At 41.2% G+C, this 17445-nt stretch overlaps 2 protein-coding genes across 2 annotated transcripts; both read left to right on the top strand.

Moving 5' to 3' along the window:
- Nucleotides 1-9415: 9415 nt before the first annotated feature.
- LOC117315785 lies at nt 9416-11508 on the top strand. The gene is made up of 4 exons (XM_033870148.1): nt 9416-9742; nt 10082-10143; nt 10433-10660; nt 10990-11508. The coding sequence occupies exons 2-4, from the start codon at nt 10111-10113 to the stop codon at nt 11029-11031; spliced, it is 303 nt and encodes a 100-aa protein (XP_033726039.1). The 5' UTR covers nt 9416-9742; nt 10082-10110; the 3' UTR covers nt 11032-11508.
- Nucleotides 11509-13780: 2272 nt separating this feature from the next.
- On the top strand, nt 13781-17206 carry LOC117315269. Its single transcript, XM_033869416.1, has 2 exons — nt 13781-13919; nt 16353-17206. The coding sequence occupies exons 1-2, from the start codon at nt 13781-13783 to the stop codon at nt 17204-17206; spliced, it is 993 nt and encodes a 330-aa protein (XP_033725307.1).
- The last annotated feature ends 239 nt before the right edge of the window (nt 17207-17445 follow it).

Consider the following 17445-nt stretch of genomic DNA (forward strand, 5'->3'; position numbering starts at 1 on the left):
TAAAGCTTATATTTTCACTGCAGTGATGAGCAGTGAAAATATAAGAATTTGCAGAGAAAATATAAGTTATCCGTTTTTGACCAATGAGAGCAGACCTTTGTATTCACCTCGTTGAAACTTGCTGATTTTTCCAATCAAAGCGGAGATAGATAAATTGGTTATTTTGTTGTATTTCTGAAATTTTCAGACTAATTTTTGACAAAATACTCACCTGCATGACTATAACTGGAGAAAACAACACTTAATTTGTGTTGATCAGTCCTTTCAAAATGGCGTCATTAAGTTGACGTGGAGTAACATCACAAAGAGATGACGTCATTACTGATTCCCAGCATTTTTTGACACTATTAATTTTTTGATGTTTTTTATTTTGTTTTTAAGTTGATGAAATGCGATTAAAAGACAAGAGGCCCAGAGGGCCTGTATCGCTCACCTGGTTTCATGAGATATGAAACAAGAATGATGCTTAAGTATATTTGTCGCTGGTATTGCTATGTCAATATATATCATAAGCATTTTATATGGGTACATGTACAATGGTTTTATTTTAATACTAAAAATGCCAAAAGGTTCATTAATCCATGAAATGAAATTGACTTTTGGCGTGACCCCATAGGGATGCTAACACACAAATGTGAGTGATATCCATTGCTTAATTTCAGAGAAGATCTTGTTTAGACCAATTGGCCCCTTTTGACCCTGCCCTCTGCCCCCTGGGAGTCAGCTCCTTCCTTTATACAATTTTGAATCCCTACCCCAATAGAATGCTAATAGTCAAATATGAGCTGTTTCAGAGAAGTTGTTCATATCAATTTAGCCAAATTGACCCCTTTTGGCCCAGCCCCTCAGCCTCCAGGGGGTCGGCCCCATCATTTGTACAATTTTGAATCCTTAACCAAAGTGAATGCTACCAGTCACATATTAAAGATATCAATTGCTTATTTTCAGAGAAAAAGTTGTTTATATCAATTTTGCCAAAATAACCCCTTTTGGCCCCGCCTCTTAGGTCCCCTGGGGTCAGCCCTGTCATTTGTACAATTTTGAATCCCTACCCTAGGGGGTTGCTACCAGGCAAATATGAGTGATATCCATTGCTTAGTTTCAGAGAAGAAGTCGTTAATATCAATATAGCTATACTGACCCATTTTTGCCCCGCCTCTCAGGCCCCTAGGGGGTCAGCACCACCATCTGTACAATTTTGAATCCCCACCCCATAGTGATTGCTTCCAGGCAAATAGGAACAATATCCTTTGCTCGGTTTCAGAGAAGAAGTCGTTTATATCATTGCAGCCAAATTGACCCCTTTTGACGCCACCCCTCAGGCCCCTTGGGGGTCAGTCCTGTCATTTGTACAATTTTGAATCCCTACTCTAGGGGGTTGCTACCAGGCAAATATGAGTGATATCCATTGCTTAGTTTCAGAGAAGAAGTTGTTTATATCAATTTAGCCGAATTGACCCCTCTTGGCCCCGCCCCTCAGGCCCCCGAGGGTCAGCCACACCATTTGTACAATTTTGAATCCCCACCCCATAGTGTTGCTACCAGGCAAATATGAGCAATATCGTTTGTTCGGTTTCAGAGAAGAAGTTGTTTATATCAATATAGCCCAAATGACCACATTTGGCCCCGCCCTTCCGGCCCCTGGGGGTCAGCCCCATCATTTGTACAATTTTGAATCCCCACCCCAAAGTTATGCTACCAGGCAAATATGAGCGATATCCATTGCTCGGTTTCAGAGAAGAAGTCGGTATCATCAATATAGCTATATTGACCCATTTTGGCCCCGCCCCTCAGGCCCCTTGGGGGTCAGTCCCATCATTTGTACAATTTTGAATCCCACCCCAAAGTGATGCTACCAGGCAAATATGAGTGATATCCATTGCTCGGTTCCAGAGAAGAAGTTGTTAATATCAATATAGCCAAATTGACCCGTTTTGGCCTCGCCCCTCAGGCCCCTAGGGGGTCAGCGCCACCATTTGTACAATTTTGAATCCCCACCCCATAGTGATGCTTCCAGACAAATAGGAGCAATATCCTTTGCTCGGTTTCAGAGAAGAAGTCGTTTATACAAGAGGCCCAGAGGGCCTGTATCGCTCACCTGCATTTCATGAGATATGAAACAAGAATGATGATTAAGTATATTTGTCACTGGTATTGCTATGTCAATATAGCATAGGCATTTTATATGGGTACGTGAGGATTTGATGTCAAAAAATGCATTTATCCATGAAATAAAATTAACTTTTGGCACAACCCCATAGGGATGATACCACACAAATATGAGTGATATCCATTGCTTAGTTTCAGAAAAGAAGTTGTTTAAACCAATTGACCCCTTTTGACCACGCCTTCTGCACCCCAGGGGGAGTGGGGGTCAGTTCCTTCCTTTATAAAATTTTGAATCCCTACCCAAAAGGATGCTACCAGGCAAATATGAGCGATATATCTTGCTTAGTATCAGAGAAGAAGTTGTTCATATCAATTCAGCCAAATTGACCCCTCTTGGCCCCGCCCCTCAGGCCCCCGAGGGGTCAGCCTCACCATTTGTACAATTTTGAATGCCCACCCAATAGTGATGCTACCAGGCAAATATGAGCAATATCCATTGCTTGGTTTCAGAGAAGAAGTCGCCAATATCAATATAGCCCAATTGACCACATTTGGCCCCGCCCCTCAGGCCCCCGGGGGGTCAGCTCCATCATTTGTACAATCTTTAATCCCCACCCCATAGTGATGCTACCAGGCAAATATGAGCGATATCCATCGCTTGGTTTCAGAGAAGTCGTTTATATTAAGAGAGCCAAAATGACCCCTTTTGGCCCCGCCCCTCAGACCCCTTGGGGGTCAGCCCCACCATTTGTACAATTTTGAATCCCCACTCCATAGGGATGCTACCAGGTAAATATGAGTGATATCCATTGCTTAGTTTCAGAGCAGACGTCGTTTATATCAATTCTGTAAAACTGACCCCTTTTAGCCCCGCCCCTCAGACCCCAAGGGGTCAGCCCCGTCATTTGTACAATTTCAAATTCCTACCCCAAGGTGATGCTACCAGTAAAATATGAGAGATATCCATTGTTTGGTTCCAGAGAAGAAGTCAATTATATGAATATAGCCCGATTGACCACATTTGGCCCCGCCCCTCAGGCCCCTGGGGGGTGAGTCCCATCATTTGTACAATTTTAAAACCCAACCCCATAGTGATGCTACCAGGCAAATATGAGTGACAGGCATTGCTCGGTTTCAGAGAAGTCGTTTATATCAATATAGCCAAATTGACCACATTCGGCCCCACCCCTCAGGCCCCTGGGGGGGTCAACCCCATCATTTGTACAATTTTGAATCCCCACCCCATAATGATGCTACCAGGTAAATATGAGCGATAGCCATTGCTTGGTTTCAGAGAAGAAGTCGTTTATATCAATATAGCCAGACTGACCACATTTGGCCCTGCCCCTCAGGCCCCTGGGGGGTCAGCCCCATCATTTGTACAATTTTGAATCCCCACCCCATAGTGATGCTACCAGGCAAATATGAGTGATAGCCATTGCTTGGTTTCAGAGAAGAAGTCGTTTATATCAATAGCGCAAAAATGACCCCTTTTGGCCCCGCCCCAGAGGCCCCCAGGGGGTCAGCCCCATCATTTGTACAATTCTGAGTCCCCTACCCATAGGGATACTTCTGACCAAATTTGGTCAAATTCTGATGTGTGGTTATGAAGAAGAAGTCAATTGTTGACGGACGGACGGACGACGGACGACGGACGCAACGGTATGGCATAAGCTCACCTTGGTCCTTCGGACCAGGTGAGCTAATCAATATAGCCAAATTGACCCCTTTTGGCCCCGCCCCTCAGGCCCCTGGGGGTCAGCACCACCATTTGTACAATTTTGAATCCCCACCCCATAGTGATATTTCCAGACAAATAGGAGCAATATCCTTTGCTCGGTTTTAGAGAAGAAGTCGTTTATATCAATATAGCCAAATTGACCCCTTTTGGCCCCGCCCCTCAGGCCCCTGGGGGGTCAGCCCCATCATTTGTACAATTTTGAGTCCCCTACCCATAGGGATGCTTCTGACCAAATTTGGTCAAATTCTGATCAGTGGTTATGAAGAAGAAGTCAATTGTTGACGGACGGACGGACGACGAACGGACGACGGACGACGGACGCCACGGTATGGCATAAGCTCACCTTGGTCCTTCGGACCAGGTGAGCTAACAAGAGGCCCAGGGGCCTTAACGGTCATCTGACTCTAAATGAAAACCCTTATATTATTGTAGTATGCATTCTCTGTAGCAAGTATATAGTGGTACTGTTGGCCATGGTGGCCATCTTGGATTTCTGACTGACCCAATAAATAATAACACTTGGTCTGGACCATCTAAGGATAATTTCTGGTAAGTAAGAGCTGAATCCCACCGGTGGAATTTGAGAAGAAGTTTGAAATAGGTGTTGTTCATGAAAACCATGATTGCGCAATCATGTTACAAAATGGCCGTCATTGCTGCCATGTCAAATTTTTTATGAGGCCAAAAAAAACAACAACACTTTGTTGGCCCTCCTTCCTTAACATCCTCACCAATTTCCAGCTCAATGGCACCAGTGGAACTGGAGAAGAAGTTAAAAATGTGTTTTTTAAGATTGCGGATATGGCGGCCATCTTGGATTTCAGACCAATCTAAAAACTAACAACACTTGGTTGGGATCATCTCAGGAACATTTCAGGCAAGTTTCAGCCTAACAGCACTGGTGGAACTTGAGAAGAAGTTTAAAATGTGTTTTTCAAGATGGCGGCTATGGCGGCCATCTTGGATTTCGGACCGACCCGAAAAATAACAACACTTGGTCGGGATCATCTCATGATCATTTCAGGCAAGTTTCAGCCCAACAGCACTGGTGGAACTTGAGAAGAAGTTTAAAATGTGTTTTTCAAGATGGCGGCTATGGCGGCCATCTTGGATTTCGGACCGACCCGAAAAATAACAACACTTGGTCGGGATCATCTCATGATCATTTCAGGCAAGTTTCAGCCCAACAGCACTGCTGGAACTTGAGAAGAAGTTTAAAATGTGTTTTTCAAGATGGCGGCTATGGCGGCCATCTTGGATTTCGGCCCGACCCGAAAAATAACAACACTTGGTCGGGATCATATCAGGATCATTTCAGGCAAGTTTCAGCTCAATAGCACTGGTGGAACTGGAGAAGAAGTTTAAAATGTGTTTTTCAAGATGGCGGCTATGGTGGCCATCTTGGATTTCGGACCGACCCGAAAAATAACAACACTTGGTCAGGATCATCTCAGGATCATTTCAGGCAAGTTTCAGCTCAATAGCACTGGTGGAACTGGAGAAGAAGTTTAAAATGTGTTTTTCAAGATGGCGGCTATAGCGGCCATCTTGGATTTCGGACCGACCCGAAAAATAACAACACTTGGTCGGGATCATCTCAGGATCATTTCAGGCAAGTTTCAGCCCAACAGCACTGGTGAAACTTGCAGAAGAAGTTTAAAATGTGTTTTTCAAGATGGCGGCTATGGTGGCCATCTTGGATTTTGGACCAACCCGAAAAATAACAACACTTGGTCGGGATCATCTCAGGATCATTTCAGGCAAGTTTCAGCCCAACAGCACTGGTGGAACTTGAGAAGAAGTTTAAAATGTGTTTTTCAAGATGGCGGCTATGGCGGCCATCTTGGATTTCGGACCGACCCGAAAAATAACAACACTTGGTCGGATCATATCAGGATCATTTCAGGCAAGTTTCAGCTCAATAGCACTGGTGGAACTGGAGAAGAAGTTTAAAATGTGTTTTTCAAGATGGCGGCTATGGCGGCCATCTTGGATTTCAGACTGACCCGAAAAATAACAAAACTTGGTCAGGACCATCTCAGGATCATTTCATATCTTCTAGGTCATTTTATTCTTCTTGGTCCTGCTATTTCTTTATGATAGCTTCTGAAATATCAGGTCATGTAAAAGAGTAATCAACATTTCAATATGCATCAATTAAGTTATTTGAAACGTTACCTAAATTAATTATTGCCTTTGCTCATGTTTGAAAAAGTTTTTCACAAGCAAAATATGTTTAGTGTTGATGTTTGATACACTGCATAAGTGGCTATCATATTATAAGATAATCTTTTGAGAATGAAACCTTCAACTCCAAGTGCCACCAGAATCACCCCCCACTAAGAAGCAGGAACCCGCTTTACAGGTGCAAGAACAAGTGACGCCACATAACGTCCTGTTGCAGAGGATACCAGAAAGAGGAAGTTTCAAGAGAGAAAAATTGAAGCAGTGAAAAGGAGAGAAGCCCGGAAGATACGTTTGGCTGAACAAGACAAAACTCCTGGAGGAAAAGCTGAAGTAAATCTTTTTTTGGTGCATGTGTTTAGCATGCCTTAGCACGTCTCTTTATAATTGTAGTAGAGTACTCATATTTAATATAAATGTCCCTGTAGGGGATGCTTTATCACATGTTTTGGACTTTATTTTTAATCTATGTACACAAAAACCTTACATTTTTACTATGGTACGGACATTTGACATCCAGGTCCCGATGGGGTTATACTTTTCACTCCCAAAGTCGAACTAAAGGATTTTCTCAGAGAAAAAAACTGCTTTGACATTTTTTGAGATTTTTGAAGATATCAGATTTTTCAGCTATTTGAGTGGTGTCAATTAATATTTAGTATCACAAATTTAATTCGTCTAGAACACAATATAAATCTTGCTTAATCAATATGCAATACAATACTTTGGTTTGGTTTTAATTGTTAAACGTCCTATTAAGAGCTTCCGTGTTTGCGATATGCATGCATGTGGTGAGTACGTATGTGTGTTTTGGGAGGCTGCGGTATGTGTGAACTCCTTGCGATAGGCCGGAACTTTTGGCGATTTATAGTGCTAACTCACTTAAGCATACTGCCAAAGACACCCAGCAGGACATCCCACCCGGTCACATTACACTGACAGTGGGCCAACCAGTCGTCTGTCTTTAACGACCGATTTTAAGATTCCCTGGAAGATCTTACCGTATAGTGTGACTAACACTGGTAATATCTGTCAACAAGATTTACTGGCATGAAAGCCAATACATGTATGTGATTTTCTTAATCGTAGCTGTCGGTACTATTCCAATCTGCCTTCACCAAAGAACATGACGAAAACATTCCAGACAAAGGACCCTCACAACACCCCATCATGCAAGAAATACAACTCGATAGCAATGGTATCGAAAAATTACTGAGCAACATGAATCCCCACAAAGCATCAGGACCAGATCAAATCCATAAGAACTTTGGGCACACCATAGCACCTATCTTCACCAAAATTTTAAACACATCACTTGACACAAACACGTTACCACACGTCTGGAAACATTCACATTTTTGGTTTGGTTTATTTTGTTTATCGTCCTATCAACAGCTAAGGACATTTAAGGACGGCCTCCCGTGCGTGCGACATGCATGCATGTGGTGAGTGCGTATGTGTGTTTCGTGAGGCTGCGGTATGTTCGTGTTGTCTTCTTGTAATAGGCCGGAAATTTTGTCGATTTATAGTGCTACCTCACTGAAGCATACTGCTGAAGACACCCAGTAGGACACCCCACCCGGTCACATTATACCGACAACGGGCGAACGAGTCGTCCCACTGCTTGTATGCTGAGCGCTAAGCAGGAGCTGCAACTACCATTTTAAAGACGGTGGTATGTCTTGGCTAGGGGACAAAACCCAAACCTTTCCTCACAGCATACTGCTGAATACATCGTAGTATGCTTCAGTGAGGTAGCACTTTAAATCGGCAAAAGTTCCGGCCTATCACAAGGAGACTTAACACGAACATACCGCAGCCTCCCAAAACACACATACGCACTCACCACACGCATGCATGTCGAACGCACGGGAGGCCGTCCTTTAATGACCTTAGCTGTTAATAGAACGTAAAACAAAATAAACCAAACCAAACTAAATTCCCAACAGCGGCGAACGCTACAGTACAGGCCAAAAGTGAGGCATTGTCAAGGGAGACATTAGGAGGAAGAAAGTTGTTAAGAGAAGAGATAAGATCCCAAATTTAGTCGCCTCTTACGATCATGCAATGGGGGCAGCAGGTACAATTCTTACGCCCTACCTGCAGGGCAGCCATCTTTTAGAAAGGAGACAAGTACAGCCCCACAAACTACCGCCTCATATCAATTACCTGCATCACATGTAAACTCATGGAACATGTCATAACAAGCACTATAATGAAACACTTTGAGAACAATAACATTTTATACAACCTGCAACACGGATTTCGTTCTTCAAGATCTTGTGAAACACAACTTACTATATTCATCCATGACCTTGCACAAAACGCTCACATATATTCACAAACAGACATCATTATGGATTTTGCCAAGCATTCGACAAAGTACTACACAAAAGACTTCAGAACAAACTCCAATGTTATAGGATTACAGGGAACCCACTCGCATGGATAACAGACTTCTTAACACACTGCACCCAAACAGTAGTACTTGAAGGGAAACACTCTGTATACCAGTAACATCAGGATTACCTCAAGGAGCCTGTTTTGGCCCAATCCTCTTCCTCATCTACGTTTTTTATTTGAAACGTTAATTTAATTATTGCCTTTGCTCATGGTTGAAAATACTTTACAACTTTGAAGTATTTCACAAGCAAGATATATTTAGTGTTGATGTTTGATACACTGCATGATCATGAGTGACTATCATATTATAAGATATTTCTTTGAGAATGAAATCTTCGACTCCAAATGCCACCAGAATCGCCCCCACTAGGGAGCAGCTAAAAACCCGCTGTTACAGGTACAAGTGACGCCACAAGACAGAACGTCCTGTTGCAGAGGATAATAGAAAGAGGAAGTTTCAGGAGAGAAAAATTGAAGCAGAGAAAAGGAGAGAAGCCCGAAAGATACGTTTGGCTGAACTAGACCAACTCCTGGAGGAAAACCTGAAGTAAATCTTCAAAACTTGAGAAACGTTTTAGCTCATTAGCTGATCTCTTTGAAGCCCTAGGGAGGGTTGATGTTGTCCACCCAGCGTCAGCATTTGTTTTCTTACTAAGTTTTTGGTGTGCTTAATGACATGTTTTGGACTTTATTTTTCTGTACACAAAAACTGCTTTGACATTTTTTGAGATTTTTGAAGATGTCAGATTTTTCAGCTATTTATGAGTGGTGTCATTTAATATTGAGTTTCACAAATTAATTTCGTCTAGAACACAATATAAGTCTTGCTTAATCAATATCCAATACAATACCTTTGTTTGGTTTGGTTTTAATTGTTTAACGTCCTATTAAGAGCTAAGGCCATTTAAGGACGGCCTCCCGTGTTTGCGATATGCATGTGTTTGGTGAGTTTGGTTTGGTTTATTTTGTTTAACGTCCTATTAACAGCTAAGGTCATTTAAGGACGGCCTCCCGTGTGTGCAACATGCATGCGTGTGGTATGTGTGTTTTGGGAGGCTGCGGTATGAGTGTTTGGTGAGTACGTATGTATGATTTGGCAGGCTGCGGTATGTGTTCAACTCCTTGTGACAGGCCGGAACGTTTGCCGATTTATAGTGCTAACTCACTGAAGCATACCGCCGAAGACACCCATGATTTTATCAAAATATCTTAAACATTTGCAATCAGTTTTACATATTGATTGATATCTGTCATTTCAGAACTGTTGGAGGCATTCAAGGAAATCCAGAAGTTGAAAGAAAGAAAGTAATGTGAATTCTCTGATTCTGGTTAGGCATTCTGCAAACCGGAATGATCAAATCATTAATTAGCTCGGCGTGAGATCATCAGATATGTTTTAGATGCAAGGTTAAATCATGCATCCTTGAAGCTCACATCAGTATAATCAGTTATTCATGCTTATGAAGCAAATTGACACGATGTTGCTAATTTTTCTTATTATTGTAATCATTATTGTATTTTGAACATGAAATAATTCTTGGAGTAAGCATACGATATGATAAAAAATGTGAGTAATGATACAAAATATTTCCTCAATATCCTTACTTACAAACCCCAAATTTATTTCTTAATTTCTATTTCCAGCAAACCTATTGATTTTGCCGAAACCTGGAATGCTGACAGAAGATTTTGCAAGCAAACACCAGGTTAGTTTCAAGGCATCTTCCAATAATTTCCTTTTTGAGCTGTCATGATATAACAATGAGGAAAAAAGGCAAAAAATGTCTTCTTGTGAGGCCAGTTTTGATGAACGTTCTCTTTCAGGTACATAAAAAAAAAATTTAATTTCATTTATATTATTTTTTTCAAATATCCTGAAATATCAATTGTTGGTATGAAGTTGTAGCAGATAGCTGGTGTACTCCAGAAAAGTCTATAATGGAATGAATTGTTGGTCTCTTAAGTAAATTCCTAATCCAAAATTATTCCTCCCAGATGGAGCTGTATGCTGATACATCTGTGTACCTTTATGGACACGACCTGGCAGAAATCCAGAAAATATCAGACCCAACAAAGATTGGCACCTCGTCACATGGATGCAGGATGGCAAAGCTACAAATGAACAAGTTCTGGTCGAAGTCAGAGTTACAAGGATTAGCTTATCAACTAATGGCCACCCAGCCAAGCAAGTCCTCGACCAAAGAATCGCGAATGCCATCAAAGGTAGATATATATGACAGCAACAAAGGGAAACCTTTGGCGCTCTCATTTCAAATTAAAGTAAATGTATTAAACGTTCATATCAATTTAATAGTCTATGAAAATATTGATGCATCAAAGTGAGAATGTATAACAAAAGTATATCAAAATTAACAATTCTTATTAGTGAAATAAAAAAGATAATTTCAAAGGATGCTCACAAATTCTCTTTTAAGTTTGATTGAACTTTATTTCAGTATTATTTCAATAATTAAAAGTAAAAAAGAAAGAAAGAAAAAAACCTGCAAGCTTATTTCTTGAAACTTGAGTTTAAGTATTTGTTTGTTTTTCAGCATATTGTGTTACCAAGACTGTGGCAACAGCAGGAAAAATAAGGCAAAGCCATGGCCAGCAACATTACCTTACTATATATGCCAAGCATTCGAAGTAAACCAAAATTCACGAACTGAAAAAAGAATTTATCTCCATATCTAGTGTTAAAAACCAGCACATGGTGCATGTGTACTGTTGTTTTGTTTGGAGAAAATAGTATGAGGCAAATGACCAAGGATAACAATTTAAAGACATTTTGTTATTTATTTTATAATAATTTGTAGTGTATTTGGATTCATTTTCATATCTAGGGTTACAAACCTGGCACATGATGCACGTGTAAAACTGTTTTATTTATCAATTTGTATGTTGAGTTTGGAGAAAAGAGTACGAGGCAAAGGGAAGACTAAAGATAAAAAAAAAAAAAACTTTTTTAGAATGATCTGTAGCGCATTCAGATTTATTTTCATATCTATTTGTTAAAACCTAGCACATGGTGCACGTGTATAACTGTTTTATATATTAATTTGTATGTTGAGTTTGGATGGATTTGGTTTGGTTTATTTTGTTTAACGTCCTATTTACAGCTAAGGTCATTTAAGGACGGCCTCCCGTGCGTGCGACATGAATGTGTGTGGTGAGTGCGTATGTGTGTTTTGGGAGGCTGCGGTATGTTCGTGTTAAGTCTCCTTGTGAACTTTTGCCGATTTATAGTGCTACCTCACTGGAGCATACTGCCGAAGACACCCAGCAGTACACCCCACCCGGTCACATTATACTGGAGAAAAACGTTCCAGGCAAATGAAATACTACATGTACTAATAACATTTTAAGATATTCTGTTTATTTAAGAATGATTTAAACGGTTTTATTAGAAAAAGTTTGTATAACATGTTAATTACCAAATAAAATGTTGTAAAACTGAAGTATTCGTTGAGTTTTTATTACATGATTTTCATTGATGTTGCAAACCATGCTGCGAAGAAGCATGGTCCAAACCATGCTGTAAGCATGCTTCAATCCCTGCTGGGATCATGCCCTTACTATGCTTCCTTAAATCATAAATGCAGCATGACTATATTTTACATCATCAGGTGGTTGGCTATTCAAATCGCCTTGCGTCCGTCCGTCCGTAAACGATTCTTGTCGCTTAATTACAACTTTTCACAAGCACCTTCTCTTGGTCCCTAGTTGTGAACATTCTATTTTGAGAGTGATCGGAAAACAACATGGCGGACAGGCGGCCATCTTGGATTTCGACATTTAAAGATTGTTAATGTATAATCTTAGAAAGCACTGAATGGATCTTTTATCAAATTTCACACGAGGTTTCCCTTGGTCCCTAGTTGTGTACATTCTATTTAAACAGCGATCGGAAAAGAGCATGGCCGATAGGCGGCCATCTTGGATTTCGACATTTAAAGATTGTTAATGCTTAATCTTAGAATGTACTGAAGGGATCTTTTGATCAAATTTCACATGCAGGTTTCACTTGGTCCCTAGTTGTGCATGTCATTTTGGGAGCGATCGGAAAAGAACATGGCCGACAGGCGGCCATCTTTGTTTTCGACATTTGAAGTTTGTTATCGCTAGATCTCAGAAAGTACTTAAGGGATCTTTCTCGAATTGCTCATGCAGGTTTCCCTTGATCCCTCGTATTGCATTTTGGGACCAATCTGAAAACATGGCTGACAGACAGCCATTATCGCTTAATCTCACATTTCATATACAAGTTCCATTTGTTTGAAAGGTACCGGAGGGATGTTTCTCAATTTACACAGATAAGTAAGAGGAAGGGAAAAATAGAGAGAAGATCAATCTGAGATGGAACCTATAAAGATCATTCAATGGTGGGCGCCAAGATCCCATAGGGGATCTCTTGTTGCAGACTAGCTTCCGTTGTTGATTGGTTTGGTTGGTTTATTTTGTTTAACGTCCTATTAACATCTAAGGTCATTAAAGGACGGCCTCCCGTCCGTGCGACACGCATGCGTGTGGTGAGTGCGTATTTGTGTTTTTGGAGGCTGCGGTATGTTCGTGTTAAGTCTCCTTGTCATAGGCCGGAACTTTTGCCGATCTAAAGTGCTATCTCACTGAAGCAAACTGCCGAAGACACCCAGCAGTACACAGCTAAGCAGGATTAGCAACTACCATTATTAAAGACTCTGGTATGTCTCGACCAGGGGACAGAACCTAAGGCCTTCCTCACAGGGGAAAACGCTCAACTAAAAGCAAAAACTGAGGCATTGTCAAGGGAGACATTAGGAAGTAGAAAGCTGTTAAGAAAGAAAAGATAAGATTCCTTTAGTCGCCTCCTACGATCGTGCAATGGGGGCAGCAGGTAAAATTTTTATGCCTTACCTGCAAGCAGTTCTAAAAAAGAATGGAGACCGATTTCTCGATTGAACATTGTATATAAGATAGCTTCTTGGTCTATCGCTGTTAGATTAAAAAACAGTTCTGAGTAGATTAATAAATACAAATCAAACCGGTTTCATTTCTGGAGTTTGGGAAAATACGAGACTGATCTCCGATATCATGCAGTTTACAGAGGAATGTTACTATGATCGATTTGGAGAAAGCGTTTGATTCATTTGATATATGAAGTATTTGATTTCTTTAATTCAACATATATGTGAATCATTATGAAATATCTTTCTCATGATGTCAGTTTATCTAACTTCTGATGTCTCTGATGTCTTATACCAATGAAAGGCCGAGTTGTGTCGGATTCCCCATGGGAGTGGACTTAATTTGGAAAAGGTTGTAAGGCCCAGAACTTTGGTTGGTGTTACTTCAACAAATCAGACCATGACACATTGCAGAAATGTGTCACTTGCAAAAAAACAAGCAATCCTGAATGCCTTGGCATCAGCCAAGATTTCCTGGGACGAAATCCAAATGTCCCTTACATCTGCTGTGGGGACATGTCAGAAATTCCCAATGTTGTGTAAGTTCCTGTACGAACATGAAAAAAATACTTCTGTAAAAATAGGACAACTACATTGTCGACTGCATGGTAAATTTGAATATATGTTCGCATACATATACATCCGTATATTGGAAAAATATAGCCCTGTTGCTTTCTTTTCTCATAATTCAACTCCTAAACCCAATAGGTATCATGCCATATCAATGTCAGAATAGTTCCTTTAAATTTACTTGATGTACTCAATGGCAGCAAGCAGTTTGTAACTTCCAAATATAACTTGCAATTTACTTATGAACACATGCAAAATACAATTATTACATACTAAAAAGCTGGTATATTTTACAACAAAACTTTGGTTTGGTTTATTTTGTTTAACGTCCAATTAACAGCTAAGGTCATTTAAGGACGGCCTCCCGTGCGCGCGTATGTGTGTTTTGGAAGGCTGCGGTATGTTCGTGTTAAGTCTCCTTGTGATAGGCCGGAACTTTTGGTCGATTTATAGTGCTACCTCACTGAAGCATACTGCCGAAGACACCCAGCAGCACACCCCACCCGGTCACATTATACTGACAACGGGCGAACCAGTCGTCCCACTCCAAATATGCTTAGCGCTAAGCATGAGCAGCAACTACCATTTTGAAGACTCTGGTATGTCTCGGCCAGGGGACAGAACCCAAAGCCTTCCTCACAGGGGCGAACGCTCAACTAAAGGCCAAAAGTGAGGCATTGTCAAGGGAGACGTTAGGAAGAAGAAAGTTGTTAAGAAAGAAGAGAAAAGATAAGATCCCAAATTTAGTCGCCTCTTACGATCATGCAATGGGGGCAGCAGGTACAATTCTTACGCCCTACCTGCAGGGCAACAAAACCTTTATGCGACATCCAGCATTGTTGCATCATGCATTACAGTATATAGAATGTACATGTTTTTGAAAATTCTGGATAGGAAGGACACTTGTCATTGTTTAAAGAATTTAACAGTAGTATTTCCATGTCGCTTTCTAAGATGATGCATGTGTTAAACCCTACCAAGCTGAAATTCATTAGTGGTCCAGCTGTCGGCAAACAGGCTTTTTAATGGGTATTTCTCAAGAAGTACTTGAAGAAAGATTATAAAAAAATGATATGCATTGTGACATTGGCCCCAGTTAAGATACTTGGAGTTGCAAGCCGATACATAATCACAATATGTTACATTTGCACATTTGAAGTTTGTTATATCTAAATGTGTTAAAAAGTATTGAAAATCAGGTTCTTACTTGTACCTAGTTTAGCATTTATTGAGTTTTAAGACTAATCATTGCAAGAAATGAACAGTTATGTTTTGTTGATAACATATGCCAATACATTATATAATTATTTTGGGCAATGAGGAGAAACATTCAGATCACATCAGAACATAGCAGTATAACATTGGACCAAGAAGCTTCATACCATGACCCAAGATCCTTCTGAGATCTCTTTTAAACAGAACTTGTTAATAATTTCTGCCTCCACTATAACGTTATCTTGTGCCAATATCAACCTTTATTATCACATGCCAAAATAAACTTTGTGTTATATTTGTATAACCTTATATCAATAGCATAAAAATATTATAAAATGATTAAGATAAGGTGAGAAAAAACAGCATTAATTCACAGTGACAGTTATGTTAAAAATTGTAGATTTTTAGGTCACCTGAGACGAAGTCTCAAGTGACCTATTTTAATCGCCTTTTGTCCATCGTCTTCCGTCCAAAAAATCAAATTCTACAATTAATCAAGGTGGGAATCTTTCACAATTCTTCGAGATAGATAGGGGTTGTCTTCAAGGCGACTCTATTGCCCGTTATATCTGTATCCTCTGTTCTGAAATTGTAGAAGTTAAGATACGACATAACAAAAATATAAAAGGAGTAAAAAGTAACTGAATCTGATCGCCCTATTCTACTTTCACAGTATGCTGATGACACATCTATAAATCTATCAAAGAATTAAATTATTCTGAAAAAACATCTGGGTTAAGAATTAATCTGGGGAAAATCTGTTTGGATTGGAAATAAACAAGGAGCCGCAAAGCTTGGCTTTATCCCCCGCGCCCCGCAGTTGGTATGAAAACCCAAATACATGTATATATCATGGTTTGGTTTGGTTTATTTTGTTTAGTTTGGTTTGGTTTGTTTAACGTCCTATTAACAGCTAAGGTCATTTAAGGACGGCCTCCCGGGAGTGTATGCGAAATGTATGCGTGTGATGAGTGCGTATGTGTGTTTTGGGAGGCTGTGGTATGTGTGTGTTAAGTCTCCTTGTGATAGGCAGGATCTTTTGCCGATTTAAAGTGCTACCTCAATGAAGCATACTGCCGAAGACACCCAGCAGCACACCCCACCCGGTCACATTATACTGACAACGGGCGAACCAGTCGTCCCACTCCAAATATGCTGAGCGCTAAGCAGGAGTAGCAACTTGATAGCTGCCCGGATCCCTGCTACCGAGCGAGAGTACTGGAGGACATTATTTCCTGCCCCGGAGGAAGTGGGAACCCGAACCCCTCGGGCGTTTGATCCTCACTTCCATCTCGACCGCACCCTGAAGGCCATTGGATTAAGACTGGACTCTACGTTCCAGTCTGTTTTGGATGGTACCAGGATGGACAAGGGAAAGGAGGTTATCGTCGCCGGGACTTGTGCATCTTTCTGCGACCCGGAGACTTATCCAACCACGGATAGTCTGAAGACCCTACCAGCGGATATGGAGGTCGCAGTAGGTGTACATCCCAAGAAGAGATACTCAAGCTCGGAGTTGGATCGCGTCATCAAGAAGCTGAAAGACCAAGTACGACAACGCAGAGTGACAGCAGTTGGCGAAGTTGGTGTTGACCACTCCGTACCACCGGAGCAGTGGCCGCAGCAGATAGGCATGTTTGAGAAGATTCTACCATTGGTGGAGCCTCGACACGTCTTGGTTCTCCATTGTAGAGGGATATCCGGAGATAGTGGAGCAGAAGCATACCTCCTTCTACACTACGTAAAGAAGGCAGTACCTGAAGACCAGCGGATATATCTCCATTGTTTCAATGGGGATTCCTATGTCCACAAGCAGTGGTCTAGTGCTTTTAGGAATCTGTACTTCGGATTTACCAGCATGGCTGCAGAATTCACCCCACCTCAGGTTTGCGCCTTGAAGTGGATCAACCCTGAGAGAGTGTTGTTAGAGACCGGCGCCCCCTACTTCACCCGGTCAGGCCGCAAGTGGTCTGCACCCAACCAATTGTATTGGACGGCGGAGGCAGTAGCAAAACACCTCAGCGACACGGCTGAATGCTGAATGCAACTGTAACCAACGCTCAACGACTGTTTCGTCACTAGGAACTCGGAAAGGACAGTTAGGGTTTGGTTTGGTTTATTTTGTTTAACGTCCTATTAACAGCTAGTGTCATTTAAGGACGGCCTCCCGTGTGCGCGACATGTACGCGTGTGATGAGAGCGTATGTGTGTTGTGGGAGGCTGCGGTATGTTCGTGTTAAGTCTCCTTGTGATAGGCTGAAACTTTTGCCGATTTATAGT

The sequence above is a fragment of the Pecten maximus genome, chromosome 17 (assembly GCF_902652985.1).
Source record: "Pecten maximus chromosome 17, xPecMax1.1, whole genome shotgun sequence".
Taxonomy (NCBI): Eukaryota; Metazoa; Mollusca; class Bivalvia; order Pectinida; family Pectinidae; genus Pecten; species Pecten maximus.